Source organism: Astyanax mexicanus, chromosome 1 (assembly GCF_023375975.1).
Source record: "Astyanax mexicanus isolate ESR-SI-001 chromosome 1, AstMex3_surface, whole genome shotgun sequence".
Lineage (NCBI taxonomy): Eukaryota > Metazoa > Chordata > Actinopteri > Characiformes > Acestrorhamphidae > Astyanax > Astyanax mexicanus.
The window spans coordinates 3,812,353-3,832,098 of NC_064408.1; the positions used below are offsets into that span (position 1 = coordinate 3,812,353).

The 19,746-nt window shown below is 36.0% G+C and overlaps 1 protein-coding gene across 7 annotated transcripts in view; it reads right to left on the reverse strand.

The window, feature by feature from the left end:
* nup214 (nucleoporin 214) overlaps positions 1 to 19,043 on the reverse strand; it is a 104,867-nt gene extending 85,824 nt beyond the window's left edge. For all 7 annotated transcript variants that reach the window (XR_007424877.1, XM_049465811.1, XM_049465804.1 and 4 more), the window contains exons 1-10: positions 18,822 to 19,043; positions 16,059 to 16,254; positions 14,565 to 14,716; positions 12,947 to 13,145; positions 11,754 to 11,824; positions 11,598 to 11,658; positions 8,292 to 8,395; positions 7,255 to 7,361; positions 5,566 to 5,632; positions 517 to 643 (exon numbers count right to left, since the gene is read on the reverse strand). Coding sequence is in view for 6 of the 7 variants with exons in the window: in XM_049465811.1 (XP_049321768.1) it covers positions 517 to 643; positions 5,566 to 5,632; positions 7,255 to 7,361; positions 8,292 to 8,395; positions 11,598 to 11,658; positions 11,754 to 11,824; positions 12,947 to 13,145; positions 14,565 to 14,716; positions 16,059 to 16,254; positions 18,822 to 18,863 (1,126 nt within the window). In the remaining variant the exon portion in view is untranslated. The remainder of the gene's footprint in view (positions 1 to 516; positions 644 to 5,565; positions 5,633 to 7,254; positions 7,362 to 8,291; positions 8,396 to 11,597; positions 11,659 to 11,753; positions 11,825 to 12,946; positions 13,146 to 14,564; positions 14,717 to 16,058; positions 16,255 to 18,821) is intronic.
* Between the last annotated feature and the right edge of the window lie 703 nt (positions 19,044 to 19,746).

The following is a 19,746-nucleotide window of genomic DNA, read 5'->3' on the forward strand; positions in this document are numbered from 1 at the left end:
GCGAGTGAGCGAGAGACAGCTCAAGAGAGTGAGACTGCGCGGGTAAGCAAAAGAGGGAGACAGAGTGAGAGAGGGAGAGTCAGAACGAGCGATTGAGAGGGAGAGAGAGCGAGTGAGAGAGAGACAGAGCAAGTGAGGGAGAGACAGAGCGAGTGAGCGAGAGACAGAACAAGCAATTGAGAGGGAGAGAGCGAGTGAGTGAGCGAGAGACAGAGTGAGCGAGTGAAAGAGGGTGAGGCCGAGCGAGTGAGTGCAAGTGAGCAAGAGACAGAGCAAGTGAGTGACACAGTGAGAGAGAGACAAAGCGAGTGAGGGAGACACAAAGCGAGTGAGGGAGACACAAAGCGAGTGAGTGAGAGTGAGTGAGCGAAAGACTGCGCAAGTGAGTGACAGAGCAAGAGAGGGAGAGAAGAAGAGACAGAGCAAGTAAGCGAGAGACAAAGAGAGAGAGGCAGAGACAGAACGAGTGAGCAAGAGACGGCGCGAGAGCAAAGGAAAAGCAACAGAAGTGCTTACATATGTAGATTTCTCCTTGGCTGGTGTAGTCGATGGCCACGCCCACGGGCAGCGTGTCATCATTACTGAGAGTGACGGGCAGCTCCCCTCGGGCTGCATCCTCCAGCACCCACAGCTCCCAGTTCGTCTGAGTGAAAACCAGATCATATATAGAACATATATACATACAGTTATAGTTATATAATAAATACAGACTGTTTCTCTCTATACTTTATTATCCTCATTATTTTCACCCTGTTCTTCAATCCTCAGAACCCCACAGGATAGAAAACCACCACAGATCAGCTATTGTTATTATTTGGATGGTGGATCATTCATTATTCTAATGAGGTAAAATTATAGATACTAAAAGGATAGATAGTGTAAAATTCTTCTGTAGAAGTTGAAGTATCAACTCAAGTTTTTTACTCTTTAAGTAAAAGTACTGGTTTTAAAACTACTTAAAGTATAAAAGTAAAATTTATGTAAGAGGAAAAAGTAATGCCATTAAGAACAAAAGCTTGGGGGGTAGTCCTACAGTGCACTACCCCCCCACTACTTCTCTACATCCAATCACAATCAGATTCACTCTATCTGGATGGAGAGATTTATCTGAATAGGGGATTTATTGAACGATGAGAAGCCGGAATAAAAAATGAGCTGAAATGAAATAGGAGTAACAAGGCTATTTTTATTAAAATGTAGGGAGTAAAACTTGAGGGACACCATGCTGGCTAAGGTGTTTAAAAACTCCAGCAGCACTGCTGTGTCTGATCGTTTAAAAACTGTGTGAAAGGAGAAAAACTATATATATATATATATATATATATATATATATATATATATATATATATATATATATATATATATATATATATATATATATATGTATATATATATATATATGTATATATATGTATATATATAAATATATATACATATATATATATATAGAACTTACAATATATATACACTACCTTTCAAAAGTTTGGGGTCACATTGAAACGTCCTTATTTTTGAAGGAAAAGCACTGTACTTTTCAATGAAGATAACTTTAAACTAGTCCTAACTTTAAACAAATACACTCTGTACATTGCTAATGTGGTAAATGACTATTCTAGCTGCAAATGTCTGGTTTTGGTGCAATATCTACATAGGTGTATAGAGGCCCTAGGGCTGGGGCGGTATTGATTTTTTATAACCGCGGTAAAAAACTAACGCATCACCGCGATATTGCGGTTAACCGCGAGACCCCAAAACACCCCCCCCCCCCCCCAAAAAAAAAAAAAAAAAACACCACAAATTTATTGGTAACAAATCTTTATTCTTCAAACCATACAGCCTACATACAACCTCTACATAAACCATAAATACAGCATAACAAGTGAACATATGCTGCCTGTATAATTCGTCATTGTACAGCTAACCTGTCTTTTTCCGAGCAGACTTTTTGAAGGAGGAGCTTGTCCGCCTCCCACTTCTCCATCCATAGATCTATTTTAGGGCTGGCCCGAATAGCGGTTTTGAGCTCAGGATATTCGGCAGTAATTGGTAGCGAATATTCTAATATTCGTTTAAAAAAAAAAGACGAATTAATCCACAGCAAAATGTTCCACTGACCCCGAAAAAAATATATTTCTCACCCCTTTCCTCGGGCCGTTCGGGCTCAAGGCTCAAGAAGTCTGTGATAGGCGTCTGTTTTTTTTTTTATTCACACTCTTCTTATTTCTCATTAAATATCTACTAGATACAGATTATATCTGTACAGTATCATTTATTTCACTTCCCTCCTGAATATTTGGAGTGCATTATGTCTCCTTATGTTGTGTAGTTATGTAGTTTTCACCCCAGAATTTCTGCTGCCTCACACCAGGCTTCGGCTGCATCGCAGGGCAGGAGCGCAGCTGCGTTACGGCTATTTCGTTTGAATTGTGCAGTGCAGAGTATTACAGATTTTGTATTTTTGCACTTGGGCTATTAGCTCAATATTAAATATTTCGTTTGTTTATAAATTATTTTATATTCTTAAACCCTGTTAAATTATATTTGATTGGAGGAAATTAATTCAGACATCATTTCTTTTTTGTCCCGTTACCGTTCCGCAAAAAAAATCCCGCATCAGCCCGCCACATACACAGTTTTGCCGCACCTGCCCCGCGGTCCTAAATAAATTTAATAAATTACATTTAGTGCTTAAAATTAAAAAAAATATTTATTAAAACCGCACTGAATAGTGCGGTCACGTTTCTTACCACATTACAAAAAAAAATCGGTGTGTGTGTGCGCGTGTCGGTCCATTCTCCGCTCCTTTTTTGTGCTTAGGGTTTTTTTGTTGCGTGCATGAGAATCACTGCGTGATTATTACAATTTTCTTAACTATTTATTATGTGCTCCCACATCCTCTGGATTGATTAAACTCCTGTTCCCGCCAATAACAATTCAGTTCTGTCTGTGCCGCAAGATATCCTGACGGGACCCGCGTCATATAATATGTTGATTAAAATGTCGTGACGTTAAGAAATCGGCTCGCAAGAGACAACCGACCAAAAAAAAGACATTAGTTCCATTTTAAAATAATAGAAACCTGTCCTTTATGTTTGACAATTTTTGTTTCACTTTACGTGTCCTTACTCATCTGAAGTCTATTTATCTGAACTGAGTTTTATATGGTTATATTTGTAGCGGTTCTGAACTCAGTTCCGCGTGCTGTGAAAGAGACAAGGCGCAGCGCATTTTACCTCAGACTTGGTCAGATAACAACATTTCAGTAAAGATGGTGGTTATAGTTTTATATCATTGCTTTGCTGTTTGAACTGCACTTCAACCAACCTTACTATTTTTACCAAGACTAAGGCGCAATGCCGCGCGTTCTCCGCGGTGCTCACGCAGAACAGCCAGCAGCCAGACAATGAATTAATATATTTTACTTTCTCAAAATGTAACCACGGAACACCTTACATGGCTCTATGGTTTACCTTGAGGTGGGTGAATTAGTTTGATGTGTTGGCGAGAGGTGCAGACACCACTTTCCGGCAAATCTTGCAGATGATTCTCTTCTGTTCTGAGTCTTTTTCTTCCTTTTTTCTCAACTTACTGAGCCTGCCCTGTAGCTTCCATTTCCGAGCCAATATTAGTGCTGCTAATCTTCACTCTCTTCAGCAGCCTCAATGGAGACGAAGTGAGCAGGAGACTCCAGAGCTGTTCTGACCTCAATGAGTACCACGCACCGCGTTTTGCTTAACCCATTCGCTGCCGCGCCAGTGCAGCGGCAGCACAGATAAATGACCAAAATGTTTATATTCGATATTATGAATTTTGAGATCGTTTGACACCAATATCTATCGCGATCAAAATATATTTGATATATTGCACAGCCCTATAGTGTAGGACTTACACTTGACATATTAATACTGAATTCACCACAGTTGTGCTTATATGGAGCATTTTACTACCGCTCAAAATGCAGTCAATCAGATTTGACAGCCATTAAAAAATGCGGTAATGACGGTAATGAGCTCATCACCGCGGTGACGTCCCATAACCGCGGTATTGCGGTAATAAAATTATCGTCACAGCCCTAAGAGGCCCATTTCCAGCAACTATCACTCCAGTGTTCTAATGGTACAATGTGTTTGCTCATTGGCTCAGAAGGCTAATTGATGATTAGAAAACCCTTGTGCAATCATGTTCACACACCTGAAAACAGTCTAGCTCATTACAGATGCTACAAAACTGACCTTCCTTTGAGCAGATTGAGTTTCTGGAGCATCACATTTGTGGGGTCAATTAAACGCTCAACATGGCCAGAAAAAGAGAACTTTCATCTGAAACTCGACAGTCTATTTCTTAGAAATAGAAGGAAATTGCTAAGAAATTGAAGATTTCCTACAACGTTGTGTACTACTCCCTTCAGAGGACAGCACAAACAGGCTCTAACCAGAGTAGAAAAAGAAGTGGGAGGCCGCGTTGCACAACTAAGCAAGAAGATAAGTACATTAGAGTCTCTAGTTTGAGAAACAGACGCCTCACAGGTCCCCAACTGGCATCTTCATTAAATAGTACCCGCAAAACACCAGTGTCAACATCTACAGTGAAGAGGCGGCTGCGGGATTTTGGGCTTCAGGGCAGAGTGGCAAAGAAAAAGCCATATCTGAGACTGGCTAATAAAAGAAAAAGATTAAGATGGGCAAAAGAACACAGACATTGGACAGAGGAAGACTGGAAAAAAGTGTTGTGGACGGATGAATCCAAGTTTGAGGTGCTTGGATCACAAAGAAGAACGTTTGTGAGACGCAGAACAAATGAAAAGATGCTGGAAGAATGCCTGACGCCATCTGTTAAGCATGGTGGAGGTAATGTGATGGTCTGGGGTTGCTTTGGTGCTGGTAAGGTGGGAGATTTGTACAGGGTAAAAGGGATTCTGAATAAGGAAGGCTATCACTCCATTTTGCAACGCCATGCCATACCCAGTGGACAGCGCCTGATCGGAGCCAATTTCGTCCTACAACAGGACAATGACCCTAAACACACCTCCAAATTGTGCAAGAACTATTTACAGCAGAAGCAGGCAGCTGGTATTCTATTGGTAATGGAGTGGCCAGCGCAGTCACCAGATCTGAACCCCATTGAGCTGTTGTGGGAGCAGCTTGACCGTATGGTACGCCAGAAGTGCCCATCCAACCAATCCAACTTGTGGGAGCTGCTTCTAGAAGCGTGGGGTGCAATTTCTCCAGCTTACCTCAACAAATTAACAGCTAGAATGCCAAAGGTGTGCAATGCTGTAATTGCTGCAAATGGAGGATTCTTTGATGAAAGCAAAGTTTGATGTAAAAACAATGTTATTTCAAATACAAATCATTATTTCTAACCTTGTCAATGTCTTGACTCTATTTTCTATTCATTTCACAACGTATGGTGGTGAATAAGTGTGACTTTTCATGGAAAAAACACAAAATTGTTTGAGTGACCCCAAACTTTTGAACGGTAGTGTATATACACATACATACCGGACCTATATATATATATATATATATGCCCCATCATCACTGGCGGAGGAACCAGCTCTGTTACCTTGTCCTCCTGTTTGGCGATAACGCTGACTTCAATAGAGGCGGCTGAGGCAGCGAGGACCAGATCCCTACAGGAGGAGCAGAGATCACAGAAATCATTAGTCTGACTTACTGTTACTGTCTGAGATTGAGACAAAGGCTTTCTCTATTAATGTTCATTAACAGCTATAATTATGGCAAACATTTTATAATTATAATTGTCATTACGTACACATGCAGAAACTTTGTGTGTTCATTTACGCTTTGTTTTTGACTTTTTGACATAATAACAATCCAATATTCTTCAAAATGTATGTTTTTGTACAAAAACTGTAGGAATACACTGAAATAACTTTGTGAAAAATGCCCCACCCAAAAAAAGGTTAAGTTAACAAACTAAAGATTTTATAAAACAATACTGTACTGTACTGTGTTAGATGTTTGATGCTCAATAAATATTTTTTAATTTAACAGTTTTGTAATTGTGTAATTATTGTAAAAGGCAAAAATGTATTTACTTAATCTATTTAATTTAAACAATAGTGGAAAACAGGAGCAAAATGTTTGTATTTAGTGTTTGATATTCGGCCAAACATTTTTGTTAAGCATTTTGTTACGTTTTGGCAAAAAATTGTATCGTTTCTTACATATGTTCCAGTCACAATTTTTGCTTCAGAGTCTGAGTGATCTGAGTATTTATCGATACAGAGCTCCGGTCTGATAAAAAAAAAAAAAAAACTAAATTTAGACAAAAATTGTTGTCTGTTATTTTTAAATATATTTTTGATTATTAAAATAATATTAAAACATACCATTTTATCACAAAAATGTGTTTGTTAAAGCCTTATAAAAACAATATCACAGGGGCTGTGAGTGGATCAGATCGGGAATTGCAGTTCATGCAGCTTGCCATCAGCTGCCAGAGCACCGAGAGAGCACAATTGGTCTTGCACTCTTTCTGGGTGGGTACAGTACAGTAGATGGCACTCTTCTTTCCCCTCATCACTCCTAGGGTGATGTGGATCAGCACAAGGCTGCGTCTGTGAGCTGATGTATAAGAACTGAGTCGCTGCTGAGCTTTCCTCTGAGCGTTAGCGCTGTGATGCTACTCAGAAATGCTACAGCATCAGCAGCAGTTCATAAAGAGTCGGAGTCTGACTTTACATGTATCGGAGGAGGCATGTGTTAGTCTTCACCGTCCTGGTGTTGGGGCATCACTAGTGATCGGAGTTGTGTGTAATAATAATTAAAAAAAAAAAAAAAGAATAATAATTTAAATCACCAGTACAAAAATCAAACAGTGCATGCATGTATAAACCATGTGACCTACCAGTTTTTAAGCTTTTAATAATGTATATTGTGTAAAAGTGTAAATGAAAGAATCAGAATTAGCAAAAAATATATTTAATTATATTTTTAATATTATTCATGGTTTAAGCTGCTTAAAAAATTAAAATCATAATTCATATTTTTTAAATGCCGGCATTTCTCAGTATTATTAGGAAGAAGACAGTAATAATAGTGCAGTGTGGTTCAGGCCTGGCAGACTAGATTTATACTAGTCTTTTATACATATTATTTTACTGTTATTATAATATCTTAGGGTAGTTTGATGCTTTTTAAATGAGAAAATTGTTATAATGTTCTGAGTTAATGTAGAAAATATAATAAAAAATAAAAAATTTCATCTATTAAAAAACTGCTATCTTACCAGTCTTCAATGTGGCACAGGAAGTAGTGGTGTTCTCTCTCTGTGCACGAGCCGTAAACCAGATCTCCAAAATTCAGGTATTGGTCCGGCCTTTTCTCATCCTTCTTCTGCATTAAAATGTACATAAAAATTTTGTGAAACAGTGAAATAATAGAAGTTCAGAAACCCACCAACCACATCCATAATTTGAAAAGTTAGTGATTTTCAACATAACATTTTTGTGTAAAGTACAATATAGAAGTAAACCGTTGATTTTAAAGGCATTTAAATGAAGGTAACTTCAGACAATAGCCTAGGAGAGTCTGCATCTATAATAAATAAGGTTTAAATAAACTAAAAAACATGCATTAAAGTATCTGTTCATCAGTTTATCACAGTTCCTTTGGTTCTCCAGTCAATAAATTCATTCGTTCATTCAGTGTGCATTAATATTATCCTTCCTACTACAGTATTAATATATTTAAAAGGGTTATAGTTACTGTTCTTGAAGTTTTTTTGCACCTCGTATCCAGAGTTTCAGGGAGTTTTATCTTTTATGCTGAATAGAGAATGAGGTGTACTTTTCTGAGCTGTGGATCGATTGCGTAGTTTTCTCTCTTTTTCAATAACTGCGAATGTTTTGGTCATTTTTCTGTTGTCAATTTTATTTAGATAAAAACACTCCTACGGTGAAGAACAGCAGCAGAAGCTCCTTAGATAAAGTATTGTTCTCATATTTCTCTCCAAGCAGGACAGAGCGAGACGAGTGTTTGACTACACAGAGCTGATCTTCTGTCACTCTGTCACACTTCTGTGTTAGCTTGTTATGCTAACTGGCTAGCTTTAGTTTAGCTTCTTTGGTGATGCTGTTTTACGCTACGTTTGCACCTCTAGAGGTACGGCGGTATGTGAAAAACACATACTGTAGAGGAAATTAAAACAGGTATGCCTCCCAGTACTAATCCAAACATGAGAAAAATGGATAAACTTTGGATAAAACCAGAAAATATGCACCACAATGCTCGTGTTAATTCGTAGACAGTCCTAGAAAGACTCACAGGAAGTGAAATGACGACCAGATCAGGAGGCGTCACCGGAGATCCATCAGCCGCTGCGTACGCCACCGCAAAGTTAAAGGTGCTGAGCCACAACACATCCAGCACTGCACAACAAACACAACAGATCACAAGTGATTTATACAGACAAGTACTATCACCAGCATTCTCTTATTTTATATAAAGCTTTATTTTATATAAAGCTATGGCGTGATAATCACTGTTCCTATTTTACTTAATCTTATTTATTCTTAACTTTTATTTTAGTTCTTCTTTTAATTTTATTATTTCCTTTTTTATCTTTTCCTTATTTTATTTTCATTTTATTTATTTTTTATTATTATTATTATTATTATTATTATTATAGTTATTATATTATTATTTTTAATAGTTTTGTATTATTGCTTTTATTTTTGTTAGTTCATTTATTTATTTGAATTTTTATTGTATTATGTACGAGTTAGTTTTAGCTAATTTTAACTCATTTTAGTTGTATTAGTCTTACTTTCTTTTGATCTTAATCTTTTGTCAACTAAACCATACTTAATTATAATTATTAATTTTATTTATTTTTATTTTATATTTCTATATTTTATTCTAATTCTACTTTTATTTTTTTATCTATTTTTATATTTTATTTACTGCTATTTTACAATAATTAAATTTAGCTTTTATTTTCTCTGTCATGTCAATCCCTGTTACTGTAAATGCTCGGCTACATGGGAAATGAGGGCTGCCCTCAATGTACATTCGAGTTAAAATAAAGATTGATTGATTGAATCACAATAAAGTAAAATAACAAATCAAACTGTGTTTTAAATTAAAAGTGGCACAAGTTAGGATGTTGTAACTGTTGTAATGCGCTGTTCTTGTGTTTTACATGCAGGCTATATGCTTAAAATAAATACGATTTGTTTGTTCAGAAAGTGTTTTATATTCTTAAACATTGTTAATTATATTAGAGTAGAGGAAAGTCATTGTAAATTATGTTCTTGTTCTATTTCGGTTTAATGAGCCTTATTGTTGTTTTTGTGTTTTTCAATAGGCTATATGTTTTTAAAAATGTGCTTGTTCGGAAAGTGTTTTACATTCATATAAACATTGTTGTTAATTATATTAGAGTAGACGGAGAGACCGGTTGTTAAGAAAAATTGTTCTTAAATAATAGGTCTATGCTTCTTCAGTGTTGCAATGTTAATTAACATAATTCTGAACAGATTTCGCTTATTCAAACAGCCCGAAAATGATTTCAAAAAGCTCAGTTTTAACGCTTACACTTACTAAAAAAAAAATGTTGGGTTTAATTCAGGCTCGGGCTCAAAAGGACAGTTTATGGGTCGGGCGGAAAGTGCACGGGCTCAGACCGGGTCTAAGCTCTAAAGCAGGGGTATTTAATTAGAATTCAGTTTGGTTCAGTTAGAGAAAATTTTGCCAGGCCAAGATCCGGACCGTCGCCATTTTTAACTTGTGTTATGATTCAGTATTATATCCTGTATACTGAAGAAGCCTATATATATATATATATATATATATATATATATATATATATATATATATATATATATATATATATATATATATAGTAGTTCTGTCAGTGTTTTATTAATATCATAAACAATTGAAAGACTGAAAAACTAGTATATTTCAACAATATGTATTGTTTTAAATAGGCCTGTCACAATAATTACATTTTCAACCTATCATAAAATAAATGAAAACACCCTCAATAATTTAATTTATCGAGTCTATTAGTGTGAATCTGTATGTTAACTTCGTTTCAAAATGCTATATTTATTCTATTTAATTTTATTTATATTAGATTTGCGCCTGCCTGTCATGACATACAATAACATAAATGAAAAATCATATTGTACAATATATGGAGAAATGTTTGCTGAGAAAAAAACAAAACAAAAAAAAAAAACCAGATGTTTTATTTTATTTAATATTATTATTACTGTATCAGAGTTTATTATGTTGTGGGTAAAACTGATGGGGGGAGTTGACGATGCTTTTTGTCCTCTTGGGGTTGCCGTAGTTTTGAGGCAGGGTTGTTTTGGGAGTAGAGAGAGAGTTTTTTTCTTGATCAGGTGGAGTAAAGTGGAATATTTTGCACTCTTGTCTCGGTTGTTTCTCTTTAATTGCTCTAAGTAACTCCGCTCGGTTACATTAAATATGTTAATGTTAATATGTTTTATTTTATGTAATATGTAGTATTTTAATGTTTTTTTCTGAATTAGCCTTTTTCGCTTTATTCTCTGACTCCACTTCTCACTGTGTACTTCGCCTGTGATTGGACAACATCTGGGTCCGGACCCGGACCGCGGTCCGCCTATTAGTGACCTCTGCTCTACAGCATTGGGGTCAGCACAATACCACAACCAGCAGTATCACCATTCTTAAAGGCTACACACCAGCCATTATACAACAGTTAGTTCCAACCTCACAATCTGATTGGTTGAGAAGTGTTCTAGCCGTGCTGATATATGTGATAACATCACGGCCTTCTCAGACTAAACCCATATCACTCCGCTGATGCGTTGCCGAGTAACAGCATATACACACAGGACACCCGCAGCAGCGTTAGCTTAGCACAGGCTAGCGCTCAGCCGTGGCACGCTCGCCCACAGCGCTGACTCGTCTTTTGTGGAAAAAAGGGAAAGAAAATCGCTCGGCTAATGCCGTCTGAGAGCCAGAACGCTAACCAGCCAGGCTAGGCTAAGCTAAGCTAAGCTAATGCTGAGCTAAAGCAAGCTACACTAACCTAACCACAGTCCAGCCAGCTAGCTAAAACCACTAACACCACCCAGCAAAAACAAGCAGAAATGCTCAAAAAAACACGCAGCTTTCACCTGAAGACGACTCCACAGAGCAGGAGAGGAGAGTATTAGCGTTATTTCACGCTCCTAACGTACCATCTTCACTTATTCCCAATCTTACTTTCAAGCTAACTTTCGTGGTGTTAGTCTGTATGAACCATACACTGTTTTGTAGTTTCAGTTCTGTTACAGTTGTGGTGGAACTACTTTTTGGCGGAAGGCTCAGTCCATATTAAAGCATATTCATTCTGAATTTCTTAAAGTTTTTGATTTATTTTCTTTATTCATTTTGTGAAAAAAGAAAGCTGTTGTATAAAAGCAATAGAACACTGGAGGGAGTGTGTTATCACAAATAACATCACGGCTGTGATAATCTACTCGCCTTCAGCACGTGCCTACGACCGGATCACAGCCGTGATGTTATTTGTGATAACACACTCCCTCTCGTGTTCTATTGCTTAAATATAAAATAGCCTAAGCTGTGTAATACCTTTGACGGGGTCAGTGCTGTAGAAAGGAGCACAGGGGATCACTTTCTTCTCCTGCAGAATCTGTAAACACAAACATACAGCCAATCAGATCAGACTGAGTGAAGTGGAGGTAACAGGCTGCATCAGTAGACTGTAACTGAAAGAGAGAGACTTACGGGAGTGTACTGAACCACAGTCCCGTTCAGCTTTCCTGCAGCAACCTGCTTCCCTTTAGGACTCCAGCAAACTGTGGAACACACAATGATTCAACACAACCATTAAATAGAGTTTCTGTATCCCTAAGATACTGGTATGACCTTATGAGCTACATGGTTCATACACTTTTTAACCAATACATTTCCATGATTTTTCCATGACTTTTCCAGGCGTTCAAGGCAAATTTTCATAACCATACGATTTTAAAATATCAGCGCAGACATGGACAATAAACCAAAAATTAAATTGATTATATTAGGTTCTCTCCAGCCTGGAGAGAAATATGAGAACAGTACTTTATCTGAGGAGCTTCTGCTGCTGTTCTATGTTATATTAGGTTTTTCAGGATCGTACGTACCCTAAAGATACAAAGCAATCATTGAACACATTTTTAAAGATAAAGATACTTTGCAAACTTAAAATTAACCTGAAACAAACATTTGTTCATGTTTCCAGATACCTTAATAAAAAGTTTCACATATTATATTGCTATACTTCCCACAATACTTTAAATACTGACTCTTGTCAGACTAGACTGTTCACAACTTTAAACCTGCTTTTATTATTATTATATTATTATTTTATTAACAGTTTATAGAAAACAATAGATCTATTGAATCAAATAAAAATAAATAAAAATTAGCTTAAACCTATACATTTTTAATTAGCATGGCTAGCATCGGCTGGTCCCTTTTCAGCACTGAGAAGTTATAAATAATTTTTTTTTTTTACAAACATCTAATATATGTTATAGGCTCTAATGTGAACAAAATATGGGCCTACAAGTTTTGTTAATCACTGCATTCTGTTTTTACTAACATTAATTTTCACTTAACATAACATCTCAATCTTACGCAATTCATTAGGACAAAAAAAAATATAAAAAATAAATAAATAAATAAATTGGACCTATTGCCTTTTTCCTTTTCCAGCATACAGTAAATATGCAAAAGCATCGGCTCTTACAGATGATTCCAAAAAATGAAAAATAAAATACATAAATTATATATATATATATATATATATATATATATATATATATATATATATATATATATATATATATATATATATATATATAGGCTAATACAGATGTACAGATATAATTCCCAGTCTAATCCATCTCTGTATGAGTAATGGAGAATAAACTCACCACAGGTGATTCCCACAGTGGCAGGAAGCTGTGCCACCAGCGCAACGTCATTTATCACATCCAGAATCATCATACTGCCGTCAGACAGACAGGCAGCCAGCTTAAACCCGTCCACCGGGCTCCACTTCAGGTCCTGCACTGCAGTTCCCAGCGCAGCCTCGGGCTTAAAACTGGCAAACGGACGCTTCTCCTGTCTGGCCTGCAGGAAAGATGAGCGTCATTGCAAAAAGAAGTATTAATAAACATTAGACCTAATATATTTTATTCATATCTAACAAAACAACATGTACTGAACTGATTATTAGCCTTAAGGACAAAAAATCCATGTCTTCAGCCAACTGCTTGCAGGCTTTCTTGTGTGTCAGCTTCAGAAGAGGCTTGTCTCTTGTTAGACCGTGCTTTGCAGACCCGAGTTGATGCCTTTTGCCAGGTTCATACTACATGATTGTAGCCCAGTTTTTCAGTCACCTACAGTTTTTTGTTTATTGCAGACAAAAACGCTGTTCAGAGGGAAGTCGGGGATCTCTCTGTGCTCGTTTAGTTGCATAATGTGAACTACAGCCGTCGCCGACTGATTGCCAACCAGCCGCAAACGACTGGCAAATATTTGGCATGCTAGATATCTGACTCAGTCGGCGACTGGGAGTCAGGTGCAGCGGCTACCTACTGCTAATGGAATTCAGTAAAAAGAGAAAGAGAGCCACGGGTCCAAATCACATCTCCTGCATTACCAAAGTCGTTTATAAAAGAGTCACTTTCTGTCTTCCTGTTATATCAGTAAATCACTATTAACTTCTAGAGTGAGCCCACAAGTGAATCCTTTAATAATGGGGGTGAATGGAGCTAAAAACTAAAAGTTAAAAACTTTCAAATAAAAATAATAATGACTTCTTGTTCTGAGTATTTATGTCATTTTAGATAAAAGAAAATTGTTTTTTAATAATAAAGCAAAGAAAGCGTGGCTGTATATCTCAGTTTATCTACAGAAAACAGGTTTTACACTGTAAAGCACTAGCATTACCGCTACTCTGAGCTGATTGGTCGGCGAGCTGATAATATTGTTTATTTAGGTGAGTAAAGCTCTTGTGTTTATTTACAGTAAGTTTTGACTGAAATGGTCGATAATGCAGAGCTTACAGCGCAGCTACAAACAGAGCAGTAATGGAACTATTTTAACTGGTGGAGTTTTTAGAACAAAACTGATCATATTTTCTCCTCCTCTTTAACTCAAAATCTTTCAATAAACAGTGATATTGGAACTGTGGTATAATCACAATAATACACTTGAGGTTCGTGCTAGAACGTGTAAAACTAGTAATGATCTACAGTACTTGGCCTGTGGCTTCGTGCCTACCACCGCAGCACAGCAGTGCCAATATTACATGCTATAGCACAAACATCGAGTGTATTATTGCTTAATTATTTGGTCTTTGAACTAAAACTGAGCAACGAAAGTGCTTTTTTACCATTTTTGGTCCAATACTTTTGGTTCCTGAATATTTAAAAATTGCAATATTTTAATAGGGCTCTGACTGCAGTATAAGCGGACACTAGCTGGACTAGCTGAACAGTCTAGGTGTTATTAAATGTTCTGCCTCTCTTTGTTGTGTGTATTTACCTTGTTGAAGAAGGTGCGGACGTCGTAGAAGTCCATGGTGAGAGCGGCGTCCTCGCCAACCCCACACACAGACAGCGTGAGCTCATCACTGCTGAGGGCGAGGTGGTGCATGGGCAGATCCACACTCAGCACCTGACACTTTACATTCTCCACTGAGGAGCAGAAACAGAGGGATATCAGCCAGGATTCACCAAAACTAGACATTCAGATACTGCAAAACACTGCAGACAATCAGATTCAACCTGCCTGGTTTAAACAGCAGCAGAGTTTCTGAATATATCTACACTGATGGGTGTTCTGGAAATGAGGTGTGTTTAGGTACATTTCTGGTATATTGCTATCTCTATCTTGGTAACAGAAAACACAGGAGCTCCACTGACTGTATAAAACCCTGACAACAGTCGAAAGTCAGACGTTCATCGCTATCTTTGCAACACTGTAACAGTACACAAACACAACTTTTACATCAACAATAAACAGAATAGTAAATAAAATAACATTGCTGTTCCCGTAAATGAGCTGCTGGAGCTCCTTCACAGAGTCAACCAGCAGCTCAGTTTCCTCTGCTGAGAAGAGTTTGTTGGACACGTCCAGGTAGCTGCACCGTTAAAATAGCAATCCACCAAAGTCAGAGCTCACTTGACTCTCTTAAAGGGAATGATGAGCAAGAGACACTTTAAGCCCCAAAATTAACCACACCCATGATCAATTGAAATACTTAGTACTGTATTCTTCGCACTATAGGGCCCATTTTAAGAGACACAATAAGGAAGCACTAATTCAGTAGGTAACAATATTAAGTAAAGCTAAGCTAAGTAAACAAATCTGTAATAAAAAAGACTTAATTTTAAAGTTTAATGAGCACTGGATGTTAATCTACACAGATTTCTCTCCTGAAAACTGTTTATTTGGGTGATTAAAGCTCTTCTGTTTATTTACAGTAAGCTAAGGTTCCCAAACTTCTCCAGCACTAAAGCTGAAGCATTAGCAGCTAACCAAAAGAGCTAATGCAGTTAGCAGGTAATGCTAATGCTGCTCCAGCAGTGCTAGCCATGGTTAGCAGCAGGCTACAGGCTGATAATATTTGCCTGTGAACGGCAAAAAAGCTAGCGTGGTTAGCAGCTAATGCTAATACTGCTCCAGCCCCAGTGCTGGAGAACTAATTACTTCAGTGGAGTGTCTTTACTGCTCCTTAATACCTGACTGGTAGAATTCATACATGAGGAGCACCGGATAATAAGGCACTCTGACGTTTTTTGGAGAAATTAAATGATTTTGAGTGGGCCTTATAGTGTGATAATTGTGCATGTCAAGCCGCGCAAGGTGTACTTTTCCCGTCGTTACGATAGCAAAGACACAATGACACGCTTGCTCGCTATAGACCGCTAAAACAGGGCGCAAAATCTTAAAACCTTTCTCCAGCCATTAGAACTGAAGATGGCTCCTCAGGCTGCAGATAGATAATTCAATCTAGTAAAACCGATCAGTTCTTACCGATTTCATTAATGTTTCCATCCACTTTCGCGGCGGCGATGATTTCCCGAGTCAGATAAACCTTCAGAGTTCTGTCCAGACCCACAAACGTCACGCCGAACTTATTAGAGATCGCCAGAAGACCAGAGCGCTCCTTCTGCAGATCATCAGGAGAATCAAACACCCGGATCTTCTTCATCTGACGAAACTGAAAATCCTGTTACAGAAATAGAGATTAATTAACTTATTTATTAATTTAATTTAATGTTTTATTAATCTAACTTTAACATGCTTTTATGACTACTTTTACTTATTTTCTTTATTAATAACCCAACCTTTTTAATATTACTGGGTTTTTTTCTCTCTAATCTTTAGATTTAGTTATGTATTTTATTTTTGTTATTATTATTAGTATTTTTTTTGTCTGTTACTTGTATTATTAATTGATTTGGCAATAATGTATGTAACTACATTCATGCTAATAGAGAGAGAGAAAGAGAAAGAGAAAGAGAGAGAGAGAGACAGCCATGAAGAGATGTAGAGTAGTTTTCTGATTTAAATTTTTATTTAAAAAAATGCAAAATAAAAGAACAGCAAGAAAACTAGGCTATTGAGGTAAAACATTTAGAAATCTGTTAAAAGTCAGTAATAAAGTCTAAATGGTAAGAAACATTGATGCTGTTGTAAAGTTGTAATTGTTAATAGCACAAACCTAGGTAAAATGCAATAAATATTGAATAACGGTAATAAGTTTACAAAATGACACACAACTAATACACTGAAAAAAAAATTGCAACATTTGTCCCAACAACATCTAAATATGTTGAGTGCAACATTTAGACAACACTGATAAAACAGTGTGGAACATTCAGACAATAGTTCAACATTTAGGTAATATTGCTGCAAAAAAAAATCTGTGCAAGATTTAAACTGTTGCTAAAAATGAACAACTCAACATTTAGACAACATTGATAAAAGAGTGCAACATCTGGATGACATTGTTTCTAAAACAAACAGTTAAACATTAAGACAAATGTTGTTACTAAAAATAAAGAACTCAACATTTAGACAAAATTGCTAAAACAGAGTGCAACATTTGGACAACGTTGTTACTTAAGCATAAACTGTTCCACATTTAGACAAACGTTGCCAAAAAATAATTGATTCAACATAATAAAACGACTGTGTTAGAAAGCTGACAATATTGAGAAAACATGTTTTTGCTGGCTCACTACTTAGCGTTAGTTCAACATGAAGAAAACGTTGCTTAAACAACAGTTCAATATTCAGACAATGTTTTTGATTAAATAAACAGTGATGCACTAAGAAAACGCTGATAAAATAAACCGCTAAGCATTTAGAAAACGTTGTGTATAAGAACAGAAAGTGAAACTTATAGACAATGTTGAAACTTAGCAGTAAGAAACTAAACAACGTTGTGACAACTAGCAAGTAAGCTAGCGTAAACTATATTCTTAAAGGACGTTTAGAAAACGTTATTAGTGTAGTTTTTAACAGAAACTAGAGTAGAAAACATCAGTAATTTTGTTATTAAAAAGAGCTGATATTTAACTAAACGTTTAGCTAACTAGCTTAGCTAACTCTGTGTGTATATATATATATATATATATATATATATATATATATATATATATATATATATATATATATATATAGCAGGCTAGGCTAGCTCAGTTTTTTTTAGTTAAAATTAGAGAGATTATAATAGTAAATACAGGTATATGAGCTCCAGAAGATTTTAACCAGTTTAATAATGATTAATATACTTTATTAATCTCAGACAGAAGCTGTAGTACACTGTAGTTTACAGGAGTTATGAGTCTAATAAAACATTAACAATGCAACATTTAGATGTTGCACGTTTAGACAACATTGATGAAACATTCAGACAACGTTGCTGATTAGTCAAACACTTCAACGTTTCTATAATATTGCTACAAAAAAATCTGTGCAACATTTAAACAACGTTGTTGCTGAAAACCTAAACCGTTCCACATTAAGACAACATTTTTGCTAAAAACAACTTAACAACTTAACATTTAGACAACGTTGAAAGAGTGCAACATCTGGACAACATTGTTCCTAAAACAAACAGTTAATCATTTAGACAGATGTTTTTGCTAAAAATAAACAACTCAACATTTAGAAAACATTGCTGCAAAAAAATAAGTGAAACATTTTTTTCACTGTTGTCTAAGAGTGCAACATTTGGACAACGTTGTTGCTAAAATAGACAATTTAACATTCAGACAATATTGTTGCAGTGCAACATCTACATAACGTTAAAACAACGCTGTAAGAAAGTTGACAACATTGTGACAACTTCATGTGTAACTACTTAGCGTTAGCTAAGTTAGCTAACGTTTGAAAGTGCGTTACTATTATTAATAAATAATAAATGTTAGTTAGACGTTTAACTAGTAATACAGTATCAGTGTAGTTTTTAACAGAAACTAGTGATAAAAACATTGATAAATGTTTATTTCAGATTTATACGATTAATAAGAACTGATATTTAGGTATAAGTTAAGCTAACTAGCTAAACTAGGCTAGGCTAGCTCAGTTTGTTTCAGTTTAAATTAGAGAGATTATAATAGTAAATAGTACATATATGAGCTCCAGGGGATTTTCACCAGTTTAATAATAATTAATACACTTTATTAATATCAGACATAAGCTATAAAAGTTGTAGTTCACAGTAGTTTATACAGTATTTAGCTGGATTAGCATTAGCTGTTAGCTGTGCGCGCGCTGTAACTTTACCTTCATATCCCGCTCGGGGATCGGGTACTGATCATCCCCCATATTCCCGCCGTTCAGTAGAGCAGCCCGCAGTACCCGGATCTACAGGATCTACAGGATCTACTGGATTATTATAGAATTACAGATATTTCTCTCTGTAAAAATAGAATTATCAGCTCCTCATTTCTACACTACACACACTGCAGCCATGCGAACACACACAACTGCGACAGCGCTCACAATACACAATAAAAGTCCTCTATCGCTAGATAAAAGCGGACATTACACAATAAAAGTCCTCTAACGACGCATAAACGCGGACATTACACAATAAAAGTCCTCACTCATCCGCTAAAAGCGGGCATTATACAATAGAAGTCCCCTATCATCTGATACAGTTTCCTTTCTTCATAATAAAAGCTTCATTAGCACTGTGTTTTTTTAATGGAAGCTATTAATGCATCTCAATTATTAAAAATATGATTAAAAAGTGACTTTATTTCAGTAGTGAATATAACTACTGCTTACAAGACAAAAGCCTTCATATATACAAAATAAAAGTCCTCAAAGTTATACTAGACATGTTGAAGATTTGTATTTATTTTTTTAATCATTTGTTTAATTTTTCTAGAAACGTTACATTTTACTCGCATTAAATCTTTTAATATTTAGGATGGAAAAACATTGTATTATTATTATTATTATTATTATTATTATTATTATTAAATGTTCACTTCAAGAACACAAACAAGAATATAAACAATACATAACACACAACACACATAAAAAAGAAGATAAACATAACAAATTGAATCAATGTTGAGTGTGCACAAATGAATCAATTTAAACTCTCAGCATATCTTATTCTTAGCTTATTTTATTCTTTTAAACCATTAATTCTTATTAATAACTTATATACTGAATTTAATGGCCCTTATAATTATAA